Source organism: Anguilla anguilla, chromosome 5 (genome assembly GCF_013347855.1).
Source record: "Anguilla anguilla isolate fAngAng1 chromosome 5, fAngAng1.pri, whole genome shotgun sequence".
Lineage (NCBI taxonomy): Eukaryota > Metazoa > Chordata > Actinopteri > Anguilliformes > Anguillidae > Anguilla > Anguilla anguilla.
In genome coordinates, this window is record NC_049205.1 from 15,556,843 (window position 1) to 15,572,755 (window position 15,913).

Here is a 15,913-nt window from a genome sequence, read left to right on the forward strand (position 1 = left end):
TTGTAATGTGTGTTAATATGCAGTCTGTAGGCCGTGTTAGTGAGGTGTTGTGTTTTTGTGTGTGACTGAAGCGGAGCTCTCTGTGTTTTGCAGAATGCCAAGCCCCTCCCCTCCTCAGGCGGCCTGGTGAAGGTGCAGGAGGTAGCAAGCTGGCTTTTGGAAATGAACCAGGATCTGCTGTCTGGGGGCAGCAGGCGGCGGCGGCCGGGGGGGTCGGGGGGGTCGGGGCGAGGTAACGGCTCCTCGGCCCGGGCGCCCCACGAGGCCGGCGAGGAGGCCGAGGAGGAGGAGCACATGGACCGGGTGGTGGAGGAGGAGGAGGAGGAGGAGGAAGAAGAAGAGGAGGAGGAGGAGGAGGAGGAGGAAGGCGAGGAGGAGGAGCAGCCACCCGCTGAGACGGGCGGGGCCGGGGAGGTGGAGGAGGAGGCGCCGTGGTCCTCCGGGGGGGCCGGGGACGGCGAGGGGCGGGAGGAGGAGGCCGCCGCCGCCGCCACCGCCACCGAGAGTCGGGTGAACGGGGACGAGAAGGGCGCCCGGTGGGCATGGCGACCCGAGCGGCGCCAGCGAGACGAAGAGGAGGAAGAGGAGGAGGAGGAGAACAACAACAGCGCCCGCCACGCCGAGGAGGAGGAGGAGGAGGAGGAGGAGCAGCAGGAGGAGAGGGAGGGAACCCACGGCACCCGGGAGGACGAGGGGGAAGAGGATGAGGAGGACGAGGAGGAAGAAGGGATGGACCAGGAGAGCGATGACTTTGAGCATTCTGAGGAGGAGGAGGAGGAAGAAGAGGAGGAAGAGGAGGAGGGCGAGGAAGGAGAGTTCTCTCCCTCCCACAGGAACAATGTTGCAGACCCAAATGACAATGTGGACCTGTCCTCAGGACGGCAGCGCCCGACTCCGCCCTCACTCTTTGGGAAGAAGGTAAGCTGGGGAATTGGGGCGGGGACAGGGAATGGGGGGGCGGGTCGAGTCGGTTTTTTGCAATGTTGTGTTGCGGGAGTCTGTGTTCTAGAACTCAGTTTGCTTCCAATTACCAGTAGCGATTGTACATCAGCATTACAATGTCAGTTAAGAATGTTCCAATCACATATTTATAACCTTATTGGGTGAAGGGGTAAATTTGGGACAATTTTCCTTGCACACTCAGACTACATTGTCTGTTCATTTTATTTACTATGGAAGTAGCATTTTCTCCATTGATCTTTCCAGAAGCAAAATCCTCATTGGTGTTTTTATACATTTTTTTTTAAAGAAATGCAACGCTGAGATGTTAAACCTCAATATGATGTTAGGCTAATTCAAGCAATATCTGAATTTTAAATGCATTGACTTTGTTGTCCACGTGAGGGACCCTGTGCTTCCCCACTTGCTGCCTGAATCGCAGGGGTCCCTCTAGTGGCCGAAGAAGTCATCAGACATTAAATACCAAAAACTGTAAATTGCCCATTCACTTTGGAAGTTATCGCCTGTGTTTTTCCCATAATGCTATTGTAGCAAATGGCCTGGTGTACTCCCTCATCAGCAAAGGGCTTAATCAGGCATGTCCCCACTGTTGTATGTGTGTAGAACTGAAGGGAACTGTTGCTCTTCTCCATCGTAAAAGCCTGTCAGCCTGTGATGGGTTGCCAGGGAGCGTGAAGGACACACGTTTGTGCGGAGTCTGGGGGAGAGGTGTGCTCGCGTAGCAGCACAGGTCTCTGGAAAGGCGCGGGACGTTTATATTTAATCCACACTCTCCCGCGCGCTGTCAGCGGACGAGGCGTGGCCTTGCTCGCCTGCGGCCGAGGCATTGAATTATGGGACGGCGGATGGCTGTTGGAGGGCTTGGGTGTTACCCCCCTGCCGACGGCTGGGTTTTTGGTTTTAGTTCCTTTCCAGTCACTAAGGCCCGACCAATCGGGTGACTGTGCTGTGTTTGATAGAAAACCCTGCGTGCCGTTTGAGGTCGATGGCGGTGATGATAATGATGATGATGAAGCATAAACTCTGAAGCACTCATTTCACAAAGAGTATAAATATGCCCCCTCCCTCCCCGCAGTACAACCATCCATCCGTCAGCAGGAAGTCCGTTTAAGGGGGTCTTGCTACTGAGGCTCTGGCAGTGTGTTGTACTGAGTGACCTTAGAGGCCTGGTTTAATTAGAGTGAGAGGTAATCCACCACTGTGGGCCTGACGGGCAGGGCTGTTTAAATCAGCCAGGCTTTATTAATAACGGGGTGGAGGACCCAGTCCACTCGGGTCACCGGACGAAGCCCAGATTTATGCCCCTCCCGGCCTCTGGGGCTGTCCTGAGGTGAAACCAGGGGCATCCCGACCCCCGGTTCCCCGGATGTCCCGCACAGGGCGGGGGGGGGGGGGGGACCTCCCGGTTAGGTCACGCTGGAGCTGGGCCTGTGGGGAGGGCGTTGGCTTTGCTGTGTTGTTGTGTGCGTCGCCGCGTGTTCTCAGAGCGTGCCTCTGTTGCAGGGTGCTGAGCGTGTCTCGCCGCTTTGACCAGGGAAGCCAGAGATACCTCAGAGAGAACAGAGAGACTGCAGAGAGAGACCAGTGAAGCCAGAGGTACCTCAGAGAGAACAGAGAGACTGCAGAGAGACCAGTGAAGCCAGAGATACCTGAGCGAGAACAGAGAGACTGCAGGGAGACCAGTGAAGCCAGAGATACCTGAGCGAGAACAGAGAGACTGCAGGGAGAGACCAGTGAAGCCAGAGATACCTCAGAGAGAACAGAGAGACTGCAGAGAGACCAGTGAAGCCAGAGATACCTGAGCGAGAACAGAGAGACTGCAGGGAGAGACCAGTGAAGCCAGAGATACCTCAGAGAGAACAGAGAGACTGCAGGGAGAGACCAGTGAACCCAGAGATACCTCAGAGAGAACAGAGAGACTGCAGGGAGAGACCAGTGAACCCAGAGATACCTCAGAGAGAACAGAGAGACTGCAGGGAGAGACCAGTGAACCCAGAGATACCTCAGAGAGAACAGAGAGACCAGGGAAGCCAGAGATACCTCAGAGAGAACAGAGAGACTGCAGAGAGACCAGTGAAGCCAGAGATACCTGAGCGAGAACAGAGAGACTGCAGGGAGAGACCAGTGAAGCCAGAGATACCTCAGAGAGAACAGAGAGACTGCAGAGAGAGACCAGGGAAGCCAGAGATACCTCAGAGAGAACAGAGAGACTGCAGAGAGAGACCAAGCACAGCCAGAGATACCTCAGAGAGAACAGAGAGACTGCAGAGAGAGACCAAGCACAGCCAGAGATACCTCAGAGAGAACAGAGAGACTGCAGAGAGAGACCAGTGAAGCCAGAGATACCTCAGAGAGAACAGAGAGACTGCAGAGAGAGACCAAGCACAGCCAGAGATACCTCAGAGAGAACAGAGAAACTGCAGAGAGACGCCAGTGAAGCCAGAGATACCTCAGAGAGAACAGAGAGACTGCAGAGAGACGCCAGTGAACCCAGAGATACCGCAGAGAGACCAGTGAAGCCGGAGGTACCTCCGTGAGAAGAGACTGGAGAGACAGAGAGACTGGTGTCACCGGAGTAACTTCAAAGAGAAATTGAAATTGAACAGAACGGCTCAGCAGAGATTCCTGGAGGAGACAGTTTAGCCAGAGTTACATCAGAGAGAATAGAGCCTTGAGTGAGAGGTTAGTTTCATTATAGGTGTGTCAGAAAGAACAGAGAGCAATTCAGAGAGATTACAGAGTGGTTGTGGGTACCTCAGTGAGGACAGTTACCTGAGAGCGACAGCAGACATGGTTGAAAGCGGGAAAGAACAGCTTAGCCAACGTTACCTCAGACAGAGACTGGAGCGGCTCAATCAGAGCAGGAGGAGAGCTGTCATTCCTGTCACTGAGAGTGATGTGGACCGCAGGACACTGTACACGACAGGCCGCTGTGCAGTCTGCCTCTCTTAAAGATGGCCGCTCTGCTCAGGGTGACTGGATCTGTGTCATCAGGTGTCTCTTCCATTGCAGCCATTTCATTGGTTCATACGTTGCCCTAGATGGGGCTGATTGGCCCGTTGTCCTCACCCAACATTAGTCTTTCTCAGCCTGCGTACCTTCAGTGTAAAGAAAAAAACCTTGTATTTCAATTTTTTGTCTTTTTGTGTACTTTTTTTTTTTTACATTGAAAATTCCCATCCAGCTCATTGTGCTGTCAAATGTTTCATGACTCAGCAGATACAAAGGTTCTAAACCACATCAAAAATTAAAGCCTTACACTGTTGAGCAATGGAAAAAAATATGGTGTATTTTATTTTATTTTTAAAATTTGCTGTACCTGAGAAGTCAGCTTGTTTTGGGAGGAGAAATAAGGTTTTTAATATTTGATAAAGAAAGGTAAAAAGGTCAGTTGAATTAGTGTGTTTCTAGCAGCTGGAATGTGTGACTCTGCCCTGCCCTGCCAGTTGCACAGTTGCTCACTGTGGCAAGCGGATGTGAGTAAGCAGGCTGGCACTGCCAGGCATTTACACAAGCTGTTCAGCCCCCAGCCAGGCAAATGTTTTCACTGTGTCTGTGTGTGTATATCTGTGTGTGTTCCTGTCTGTGTGTGTGTGTACGCCTGTGTGTGAGTGTCTGTGCACGTGTGTCTGTGTATACGCGTGTGTGTGAATGTCTGCGTACGTTTGTGTGCGTTTGTGTGTATGTGTATATACATGTGTGTATATGCATGCGTGTCTCTAGGTGTGTGTGTCTGTATTCGTATGTGTGTGTGTGTGTGTGTATACTTGTATACTTGTGTGCATGTGCGTGTCTGTGTGTGTGTATACGTGTGTGTATGTGTGTGTGTGTCTACTTGTGTGCATGTCTGTGTCTGTGTGTCTGTGCGTGTGTGCATGTGTGCATGTGTGCGTGTCTGTGTGTCTGTGTGTGTGTGTGTGTGTGTGTGTGTGTGTGTGTATACTTGTGTGAGTGCGTGCTTGCATGTACGTGTAAGATGGGTGTTACCACCTGTCTGCAGGGACTGATGGGCCCGGCTGCGTGCCAGCTGGGAATGGCAGAATGGGGTGTGTGTGTGTGTCTGTGTGCCGGTGCTGGCACGCTGGCTATTACACACACATTAATAAGGACCTGCCCATCGACCGGAGAAGACATACAGACTTTTCTCTTCCCTCACATGATTCATTTAGCTAGCAGTCAGACACTGTTACCCAGAGCAGCCCAGCTCACAAGGCCATCCAGATACAGTACATAACTACATGTCATCAGAGCACTGCCAAATAAGGGCGTGGGTGTAAAACAGGAATTAATACACTTGAGTTTGTCCCAAGGCGTGCCCTATCTGAGCAGTGATGTTAGCTTCCTTTCCCATGCAGTGTGATTCTGATCCAGACGCAGGGTTGAGGGGCGACAGTCGGGGGCGTTTGTGGCTGAACTGACCCCGCGGGCCTCTGTTGGAATGGGAGGCACCCAGCTGTGGCACACAGCGTGAGCTGCCACCGGCTTGAGTTGCATGCGTGTCAGCGCTGAGGTGGAGCTTGGCTTTCACTCATCCCCACAGATCATCGCTAACAAGGGCAAACTGAGTGCTCGCTGCTCTGAGAGTTAGCAAGGGTGCCGTTAGCGCTCACTGTCTGCCTCTACAGGCCCTGTTCCTGCTTCCAGTGCTCTCCAGTGTGATTGGCTCCTGCTCTGTGTGTTCTCTATCCTGATTGGGCCCTGCTCTGTCTGTTTGCTACCCCGATGAATAATCGGAGCTGTGCCATTATCACTGTAGATAATTTATATAGCTGTTGTTGAAGTGTAGTTCATTTAAAAGGGAACCGTTTCTTTAATGTCCTCTTTATCGTTAGCCTTCTCGTTACCGTGGAGATGGGCCTCGATGCCCCCTCCCCACAGCAGCAGGCAGGCCGGGCAGGGTCAGCCGTCGGCCACGGTGCCGTGAGACCCTTCGGACAGCAGGGGGTGCTGGCGGCCAATCTGCACGCACGCAAACGGATGGAAGCTCCTTTGATGGTCCCTGCAGCACGGAGAGAGAGAGGGGGCTGGGTGCACATAATTCTCGCTTCAATTTTGGAGCTGGACCCCGTCCCGAAAATGCACCCATACCATCAGCGCCAAGGCCCGTCCAGTGCGCAGATACCTCAGTGGCGAGGTCCCCTTAATATAGCGCAGATGACAAGGTGGGGGAGGGGTAGCGGAGACAAAATCATACAAAGACATTCTACGGACACACTCGGACACACACCGAAAACGCAGAAATATCCTAGCGTGGGAATTCCCCGCACGCTCATTATTCAGATGCTAATGGTGTACTTTAAGTGTAGCCTGTCAGATGCTATAGGTATTTTGCACACATGTCCCTAGAGCTGGGCAGATGAAGGACAGGTTTTTGTGTAGCTTATGAGGGCAAGTATCTTTGACCCCATAAAGATGGCCGTATAATCTTTCTGCCACACTTCGTCTCATTAAGGAAGCTGCTCGGTGTTCAAGGATTCCTTACACTATAGGCGGCATAAACATGCTGCGATATTAATGAGTTTTTAAGAATGCCCACAGGACCTTGTCGCGGTGCAAGCACATCAGCGTTTGCTTTTGAAAAACGGTCGCGCTTAATTACCCCATACTAATGAGGGGTGATTATATTTCTAAGAGGTGCGTGAGCCGTTTTGGGAATTCGAACGCAGTGGTTAAACTCCAGCCTTTCCGAGTTTTTTCAGCCGTGCAATCTCTGTCCCCCATCTTAAAACTTCAGAAGGGCTTTGCTTTAATTGCATTTGAACCAAAGGCTGTTAAGTATTTAAATAATAGAATTCTGAAGGGTATTTGGGGTTGATGTGGCTCAAAGTTTTTTTTTTCGTGGCTGATGTCAGGTCATGTTCTCATACCATGAGAGTGAAGGACCAGCTCATGTGACATTAATAGATACTGGGTAGGTTGTGTTACTTTTGGATTCGCTCTGGCTGGAATGGGTTTTGTGTAGAAGTGAGCTGTGTGTTCGTAACAGTGTAACCCAACATAATGATGAGAATAGGCCATTCAGCCAACAATACTTGACATTTTCCAACCGCTGAAGGGCACCTAGTGCTCTCTGATTACCTCAAAATTATATAGTATCTAGCACTGTTCTCTTTCTCTGGTCTTCTCTATAGCCCAATTACTTGGGCACACCTCAATGCCTCTTTACTTCAGATTGAGAAAGAGCCCAGTTAGAACCACGAGTGACTTCAGTTTATGCTTGTTTTTAGTGCGTTGTGTTTGGTAGCCGCTTTCCAGCGTCTCTTTGTGTTGTGGGAGTGCGATGAGCACAGGGAGGGTGAGGCTTGCTTTCGGGAGATGGTGTGAGCTGCTCAGTTTGAGCCTGGAGGGGGGACTGCGGTGGACTGCGTGGCGACTCCTGAGAATCCCGTCCGTAAACACAGCGTGCCGTCAGGCCGCTTAATCCCCTCTCGTTCCTCCCCCAAACGCATACACTCCCCTGCCAGGTCCCAAAGTCCCTCCAAACGCACGCTGTTCAACGCCAGGTTCAATACCACCTCCAAAGGCTTGCGGTTCTCTGCCAGGTCCAAACCCCTTTGAATGCATGTTGTTTAATGCCGGGTCCAAAACCACCTCCAAACACACACAGTTCTGTACCTGGTCCCCACATCCCTCCAAATACTCACGGTTCTGTAACAGGTCCAAAACCCCTCCAAGCGGTCACTGTTCTGTACCAGGTCCAGAAACCCTCCAAATGCACACGGTTCTGTGTACCAGGTCCAAAACTACCTCCACATGCACACTGTTGTGTTCCAGGTTCAAACCCCGCGCTCTCATCCCAGCCCTTCTACCTCATACTGTGCCAGGCCCCGGCATTACCGTGTGGTCCATGGCCATGGAGCGCTAATCCTCCTGTGCGGCATCACACGCAGAGTTTCGCATTTCAGTCCCATATCCCAGTAACACCAACAAACCAGACCGGCGTAGAGAGGACCCGCGGCCCCATCGCCAGATTGCACGCGTCGCCCCCCGGACGAGGAGGTTCACCTTCACGGCCCTCCACAGATGGTCCCGCGTCATAAACATCAAAACGCCGTTTCCCCTTACCTAGCGGGCTAATTGCAGCCGGAACGAAAGCTAACCCCAGAGCGGTTTGTTCTGCGTCTGTAGCGTTGGTGTGGTCAGGATACAGACCGCCGTGAACCTCAGACCTTCACCTGCTGAACCGCCTGGAGAAACTCACTGCACTCACTGCACAGTGCTCCCTGCTCTCTACTGAGCCCAGCCCATTATTACTCAGGTAAAGTGTCATTCCACAGTTCAGCTCTAATGGCCTTTTTAGCTGTCTGAATGGAAAAATCATATTTTCTCTAAGTCGTGAATAAAGAGCTAAAACATGTAATGTGATTTCAAATGTATTTCATTTGATTCAAAATTTTTTTTTATCCTAAAAGAAACTAAGTTCTTATACTATCCTCTACAGGAGGATTTGTTAATGATCTTTTGAAAGCATATTTCTTTCACACGAAACATGGTTTTTTATGCTTTAACCAATCAGCGTTCGTTGATGGGCTGCCAGACAGAAGTAATCATGTATTCAGATATGACATGCTTTACATGAAAGCTACGTTTATATGGATTTTCAGTCTGTTGCTCCAGTCAAGCATGCATACATCTTTGTCTGAAAGAATGCTTTGAACGTAAATAAAGAAAGAGGTTGCACTGGCTGATTAACCTGTGTAAATTCACACGCTCTGGTGGGTGTGTAGCTGCTTGGCGATGAGTGGATGTTGTTGCTGCCGCTCATTGAAATGCATCGATGGGACGGCGTGTTTGGCGATCCTCCTGCCCTCCCAGGTCTCCGGAGTGAGGCGGGGATCAGCCGGCTCATGAATATTTAATCAGCCCGATTAAATATGCCCTTTCTCTGCCCGCCCTCCGTTCCCCGGGCAGCCCTTGACGGTCGCGTTTTCGTTTCCGTTGCGTTGGAACGGCGAAGCGCTCCGCTCAGACGCTCGCCCCGCAGGCCCTGGCCTTAAAATGGCTTCCGCAGGGCGGGGCATTCCGGGGCCTGCTGTCAGACCCATCCGCAGGCCAGCCGAGCGTTTGGAAAGGAACCAGGCTCAGAGGTGTCCCCCCTGATTCTCAGTCTTTAAAGTAGTCCCTTTTCATGGGAATTTTATCATTGTGCCAATCAAATCGGCCCCTGAGAACAGAAGTGTTCTTAACTTTGAAGAGGTAGGGAAAAAAATCTTTTAAAAAAATCTTCTGTTTTTATTTTAAATAGCCTCATTCCATTAGGCCTGTATCCAGCTGTGTTTTCAACACCAGCCATGCACTCATGAGGTGACTCTTACCCTTCTGCAAGTGGCGTTGTAAGACCTTGTGTGATTTCTGCTGTGCCACTTGGTGATGCTTAACATGCCAAGATGGGAATTCCATCAGTAGCCTTGCAGCGCAGCCCAATGACATTTTTGAAGTGGTGTGTGCTACGCAGGTCCTATTTAGAAACACAGCGTGAGACACAGCGTTGGGGGGCGTTTTTGGGTGCGTGTTTCTGCCTGGTTCTGATCAAATCTGCCGAACAGAAACTTGGTTCGGTGCGTGCTGCTGAAGTTTAGTATCTGAGATTTTGCGGGTGTCTCTAGATGAGACCGATCGGGTCAGGGGACTCATAACTTGTTACGGAAATCTCAATTTTGATTGGCTCAGTAACATTCCAAGGTTATTAAAATGACGCAATTGCGCGATTCTTGCCTGGCGTCGCGGTTTCGATCCGAACCCAGGGCCGTCGGGCCTCAGGAGACGGACCCAGAGTCTGAGAGCAGACTCGGGGGAGACGCGGGCTGTGCGTCTGGTCGCTGAGGCATCCCTAAAATGTCTCCCCGTGTCATGTGACCACCTGCAGAATGCCAGCAGCCCTGGTACAGCATTGCTGGGATGGCGGCAGAGGAGGGAGGCTCTCCCGTTTGGTGAGCCTTCCCCTCACAAACAGCCCCCCCCCCCCCTCTCCCCCCCCCAGCTTGGTGCTGAGTAAGCAGACGAGGATCAGAGAGGCCCTCTGACAGTGCTGTTCTGTGCCTGTTTACTCTCTGCCCTGCTACCACTGCCTCTGCTGAGAGCCTCCTTTTCACAGGAAAACACCCCGAGGCGAGGAAGACCTGGATTTAGGAGGCACAATCCGTATGAGTCCACATCACGGGTGGCCAGCCGTGGTCCAGGAGGGCCACAGCATCCGGTGGTTTTGGTTTTCACCCTCACCTTAGCCACCAGGTTAGACCAGAGGAGCTGCATGGCTAAAGAAACTGTAACCAGCTAATGTAATTAATTGAGCTCACGCTGCAACTCCCTGGGAGCAGGGTTAGCCTCCCTTGGTTTAGGAATAGCGCTACATGCAGTTATAAGAAGCCCTTATGCAGAGCAACTTACCTACGAGGTACACAAGTGCAATCAGCGAGTTGGTAAACGCAGCGATAGCTACAGGGAACGGTAGGTGACAGACAGAACAAAATGCATCCGTTTGATTGCAGAATCACATTTCTTGTGTTAGGATGCTACTACAGTCAACACACCAATCAAAATGATTTCTGCGCATCTGTTGCCAGATGTTTTGTATGATTGGCATCTCTACCGTCCCCCTTTTGGTCTGTAGCCACTGATTAAGGGGATCGTGCTTCAGTTCTTCAGAAAACAGTGGCAGCCATTTTGGTCTCCTTTCTACCCTTTAACCTGGAATGGAATGTAAGAAAAAAGAACTATGGCAGTGCTGCAGCCAGCCCAGAGAGGCTTATGGGAACTGTATATGCAGGGCCTTGCTGAACGATCGCATTGTAATGTAGACGGGGAGAGCAGTGAAACCGGATTACTTTCTTTCACACAGGGTCAGCAGCCCTGCTGGTTTGATGTCACCGGGGATAAATGAGTGGAATCGCCTTGTAGTACAAGTTAACTGTGTGTCAATGTTTGTTTAGCAGTTGATCAGCGACATAGCACTTTTCCCAAACCCTTAATTCATTATAATCACAGTGGTCATTGAGTAGTTTTAATACATGGATAGGAAGGTGGGGGAGGACTGGCCTTTTTATTAATTTGTATATGGGTTTTTTTCCCCCCCAAGCAAATGAGTTTGGATTGGAGCGGCCACCTCATTAAATTAGGAGCTAATTATTTCCCTGTTAGTTTCTCCTAACGAGCGGGGCGCTCCAGGCCTGCCGTTAATCACTCCCCAATCGCTGCAGTCCCCTGCTGCTGTGAGGCGCTGCAGGGGATGCTGACCACCAGATGGCGACCTTGAGCCGGGCCCCGTTTCCGCCAGCGGGCGGAGCCGAGGACGCTGGTGTTCTGTTCTGAACTCACCGCAGCCAATCCCCGTCGCTTCCTCGCTCACAGCTCCTCCCTCTCTTTCCGTCGTGAACTTTGAGTGTGTTTCCGGGCAGACGTGCCGGTGTGCTTTAACTGGCAGTGGATGGGGGCTGCTTGGTCGTGATGGCGTTCGTCCCCCATGGACAGTACCGTGCCCTTTCGTCCGTGCTGCATTCGGTCCGCCAGAAGCGGATTGGTCTTGTCGAGAGAGCGCACACACCTGCGTTGTGGTAACTGATCAGCACACCCGTGCTTGAAGGCGCGTTCCCCTCCACAGTTCGGGGTCAGGTCCGGGAGCACACACCGAGAGAGCGAGTCTTTGAGTTTTGTTTGTCAGAGCACCGCAAGACTGAGAAAGAACCCGGTCAGCTGAAAAGTTGGCCTGCTGAGACCAGCAGCGAGCTGAAAAGCTGTCACTGGGTTTTACTTTTTTTTGTCTTTGTTCTTTTAGTTTGTTGTTTTAGTTTTAGTTTTTTGCCCTGAACCCGTGAAGGTGTTTATTTAGTTGGTGTGGATCGATCTCTCTCTCTCTCTCCATGCGGCAACCAACGGTGCAAACATGGAACTGCCGCATCTCCCCACCCAGGGGTGTCACACTTGTGTGTGACTGTCCGCTTAAAAGGGGTGGAGCAGTTTGAAAAGGTGAGATGCTGGTCCCGTGAGCTGATTTATGATTAGTTCAGAGACGTGATGTCAGAGCATTCCGCTTTTGTTTTAGTGGGGATGCTGAGCAAGAGTGGACCATGAGCTGGCACTGGAGATTCCCCGAGACTCCCCAACGCTTAGTAGACACCTGGACCCATCTGTCCAACAGGTGGCGCATGTAGGTGGGGAGACAGCAGCAGAGTAGCACTCCTTTTCACTCACTTCGAAACGACAGCTATGCCGAGGAAACAGCCTTTTGCAGCGTTTGCAGCCAGCGTTCAGGGCTGAGAAGACGGAGCACTACAAAACAGGACTTTTCTGTGTTTGTTCCCGAGAGCGACCACTAGAGGGTGCTGGTGGCCCACCTCCGTGGCCCCGGGGTGACAGGTGCCGCCGCTGCCGCAGCGTCTCTGTTTCCGAAGCAGGGGCTGTGTCCCCCGCTCATGAATTAATCATCCATTGCCCATGCGCCGCGGGTCCCGACTAATTGACTCAATACGCTGTCGGCTCCCGACTTCCTTGACGGGGATGCAGAGGGGCATTCTGGGTTTTGGCGGGTTAGATTAATGCAGCTCACAGGACATCACGGCACTGCCCACCCTGGTCCCCAGCACTCCCTCACTCAGTGCTGTTAAGTGCACCTGTACAGTGGTTCAATGGTAAAACCTTCACAAGCCTTCAGGCTTAATGTATTCATTTTCAGCTGGAAAATGCCAAATATCTCTCACACACACACACACACAGACACACACGTGCATGTACAGACACACTCCTGTTTATAAGAAAGATGATCAAACGCATACAGGCGGGCACATGCATGTTTAAATATATACACACCTGTGTTTAACACACACACACACTCATGCACACACACAGAAACCAAGCCTGCATCCAAAGACCAATCCGATAAAGTAATGAAGTGAGGATCATTCACCGCCCCCCTCCTCCTCCTCCTCGCCCATTGTTCCACCACTTAAAATTAGCGAGCGGATCCCCCCCCCCCGAGTCTCGCAGATGAATTCTGTGCCTCGCGGTCCATCGCGGGCTTCTTTCTTCATGCACACAAACAGTCTGGCTTTGGAGCGCTCTGGCGGGGGATTAGGTTGGCGCAGCGCGTTCCCGCCATCGCCTGGCAAAGGCCGCTTTGCCTCCGAGTGCATTAGGACAATTACCGCTCCAACTGGAGCTCGGCTTTATTTTGGGTCCGTCTCCCCGAGCCGGCCAGCCAGCCAGAGCAAACTTTCCATTATGCAAATTGCAGCGGGTTGCACAGATTGCACAGAGTTATTTCTCTTGGCTCCTCCGTTCGCTATGCTTGGTCCCTTTTCCCGTCACTTTGGAAATGAGGGCCTGTTTCTCGAGCGGACTTCGCCGAAACCGAGAAACCTTTCAGCGACTTGCGGGGGGGAGGAGCTAACGAATGCCTCGGATTTGACATTCGTCTGAAATTAGTTTTCACTTATCCTGTTAGGAATGCAGGGCGTTTGTTATTGTGTACAGAAAAGTAGCAGTAGAAGAATGCTAACGTACACAAGGGCTAGCCCCCACAAGTCCGCCGAGCTGTACCGCGGTTTGGTTAGCATGTCGGATCGCTCGTCTGTCAAGAGCGCTCTTAGCGAAGGTACACAGACGCATGCTTTCAGAGCAGCGGCGAAGGGTTAGGCGTTGTACAGGCCTGTCGGAGGGGGGAAGAAAAGAGGCCATCATTCACTCGTTGGGAGAGGTGTGAGCGGCGGCACGGAGGAAGCGCAGACGGAGCGAGGCCATCTGTGTGGTCCCAACGCTGAGCGGCGAAGCCCCGGGGCGATCCATCACGCCGTGTCACGCGGCGCCGCCCCCCTTCGCTTCGTGCCCGTGCGAAACCGTGTCGGGGGCGGGCCAGGCGGGCCGGGCGGGCTCGGTTAATGTCACCAGGTGCGGGGCGGGGCGCGCGCCGCTCTCCGACCTGTGTCGCCACGGCGACGCAAATACGGCTCGGTACGCGCGTTCAGTAGATCATCCCTGTCGGGTTTGGGGGTAGAGCACGTTTTTATGTGTGCCTGGTTTTGAGTGGTCTCTTCCAATCCTTACGGAGTTGCAAAGGGATGTGATGTTTACTTGTTTACTTCACTGTATCCAGGAGCTGACATGGGCAATAAATCCTCTAGATTTGAATCCCTGACCTTCTGAAACTCCTGAAACAAAATGGTCTGTTGAACAATGAGCGTTTTGTTTCATAGGTGCAATTAGTGTTTGGTGGTGATTTGGGTCATTGAACATCAAGATGTGCTCTACAATCTACGATCATCAGTGCATATACAGAGATTGTCCTTTTGCCCTTATGCCCTTATTTTTCTCTACTATCTCAAGAGCTAGCCTACACCTGCTGTACTCTGGATAGAATCATCCGGAAGCACTGAGGTGTTAAGCGAGTCAGCATTTTTTGGGTGCCTGCCGACTGCAGTCGGTGATAGAGGGGTCCCCGGCATATTGCAGCTGCCCCGCAGCCCCCCCCCCCAAACCCCCTGCATCAGCACAGCTCAGCCCCAGGATCTGGACACAGCTGGGGTAATTGGAGTCTGCCCGTGCATTACCGAGATGAGGGTTTTTGTTTTTTGGTTTCAGCCAATGTGTTGTTCCCAGTTGAGAGTGCCTGGTGAGTACGATGATTGAATGACTGGCGCAGGGATTTAGGGTCCCACCCCTTTGTGTCGCCCCAGTCGGACCTTCAACCTTGCGGAATGGCACCCTCGTGACCTTAATCTCGAGAATGCAGGGAGAGAAAGTGTTGGCTGCGATGTTTCCTGCGTGTGCCGTGCTCAACAATGTTCTGCATTCGTACGGTGCGTTGGAGTGCGCCGTTCTCCCTGTCGGCCACCTCGGCGGCCCTGGCATTCGGACTGTATTTCACTGCCGTTTTGCTCTCAGAACCTGAAAGCGTCCGAAAACGGTACTGCTAACTTCTCAGCGCAGGTGTCCTGCTTCGCCTGAAAACACTCTAGCCTCAATCTCCCCTAGATTTTAGATTTTTGAAGTCGCAAGGCTGCAGGAGCGTGGAGGCTCCATGAAACCTGCGTGGCATGCGGGATCAGGGATTCCTTCCAGCATAAGGCTTTGCGTCGCATTCCGCAGGACCCTGGGTTACATCCCTCAGATTGTTGCCATTCCTGCAGATTATGTTCGCCTGATCGTGTTAACGCGCTGGGACTCTGCGATGCATGCATGACACACGGCGTCACGCTGAATTGAGTTAAAAGTAAAGAGAAGCAAAATCACCTAAAATGCGAATTAACGCAGTTGTGGATTCACCAAATGTTTATAGCAAAAGCAGCCGTCTCAGAATTTCTGGGAAACTCTTGACGGCTTCCTACTTCCTGCATTTTTTGGCGGTTTTTGCCTCTGGTCTTCGAGAATACAGGAGCACCGAGGCGGTTAAGGAGAAGCCGTTGTGTGCTCTCTTAAACGAGAAATTCATGCGCTGACAAACTACAATTTTGTGACTTCTAAATTATTCAGAGCGCCGCAGGACTTGCAGGCAAAAATAAACTTACAGTTCAAGTGATTTGTGAGACGCACAATGCTTTTTGGCAGATGTTTTGTGAACGTGGTAGAGTAGGGTAACGAGGGCGAAGAACTTTCTTCGTAATTCCAGCAAGTCTTTGTGAATCCCTTGGAAAGTGACGTTTTTTTTTCCAGGAGGCTTCCTTTGAGGTTTCTCTGTGCCCTAATAGGTGCTTTGGGCAGCGGCTCCCAGATTTTGGGGCTTGGGAAGGGTTGAGTTGGGTCACGATGCAGCATGCAGGAAATAACTCTCGGTGTATTCTACGTTTTCCATAAGCATTCATAGCAGTCTAAATGAAAACGTATGTACTTGCATGCGGCACTAGTTGGTTTACCTACGGATGTTTTGACATAAAAATATTTTGTGTTAAATATTTGAGTATTTTGGGAAGCGAGGATTGGAGAAAACCTTCACGCTTCATGCCACAGAATTCACTCGTTCTCTTCT

The 15,913-nt window shown here is 51.7% G+C and overlaps 1 protein-coding gene across 1 annotated transcript in view; it reads left to right on the top strand.

Annotated features, from left to right (window-relative positions):
• Positions 1-436: 436 nt before the first annotated feature.
• Positions 437-15,913, top strand: part of LOC118227557 (F-box/WD repeat-containing protein 7-like) — a 94,374-nt gene continuing 78,897 nt past the window's right edge. Inside the window, exon 1 of the mRNA XM_035418138.1 lies at positions 437-920. Within this exon, the coding sequence (XP_035274029.1) occupies positions 730-920 (191 nt within the window). The 5' untranslated portion in view covers positions 437-729. The remainder of the gene's footprint in view (positions 921-15,913) is intronic.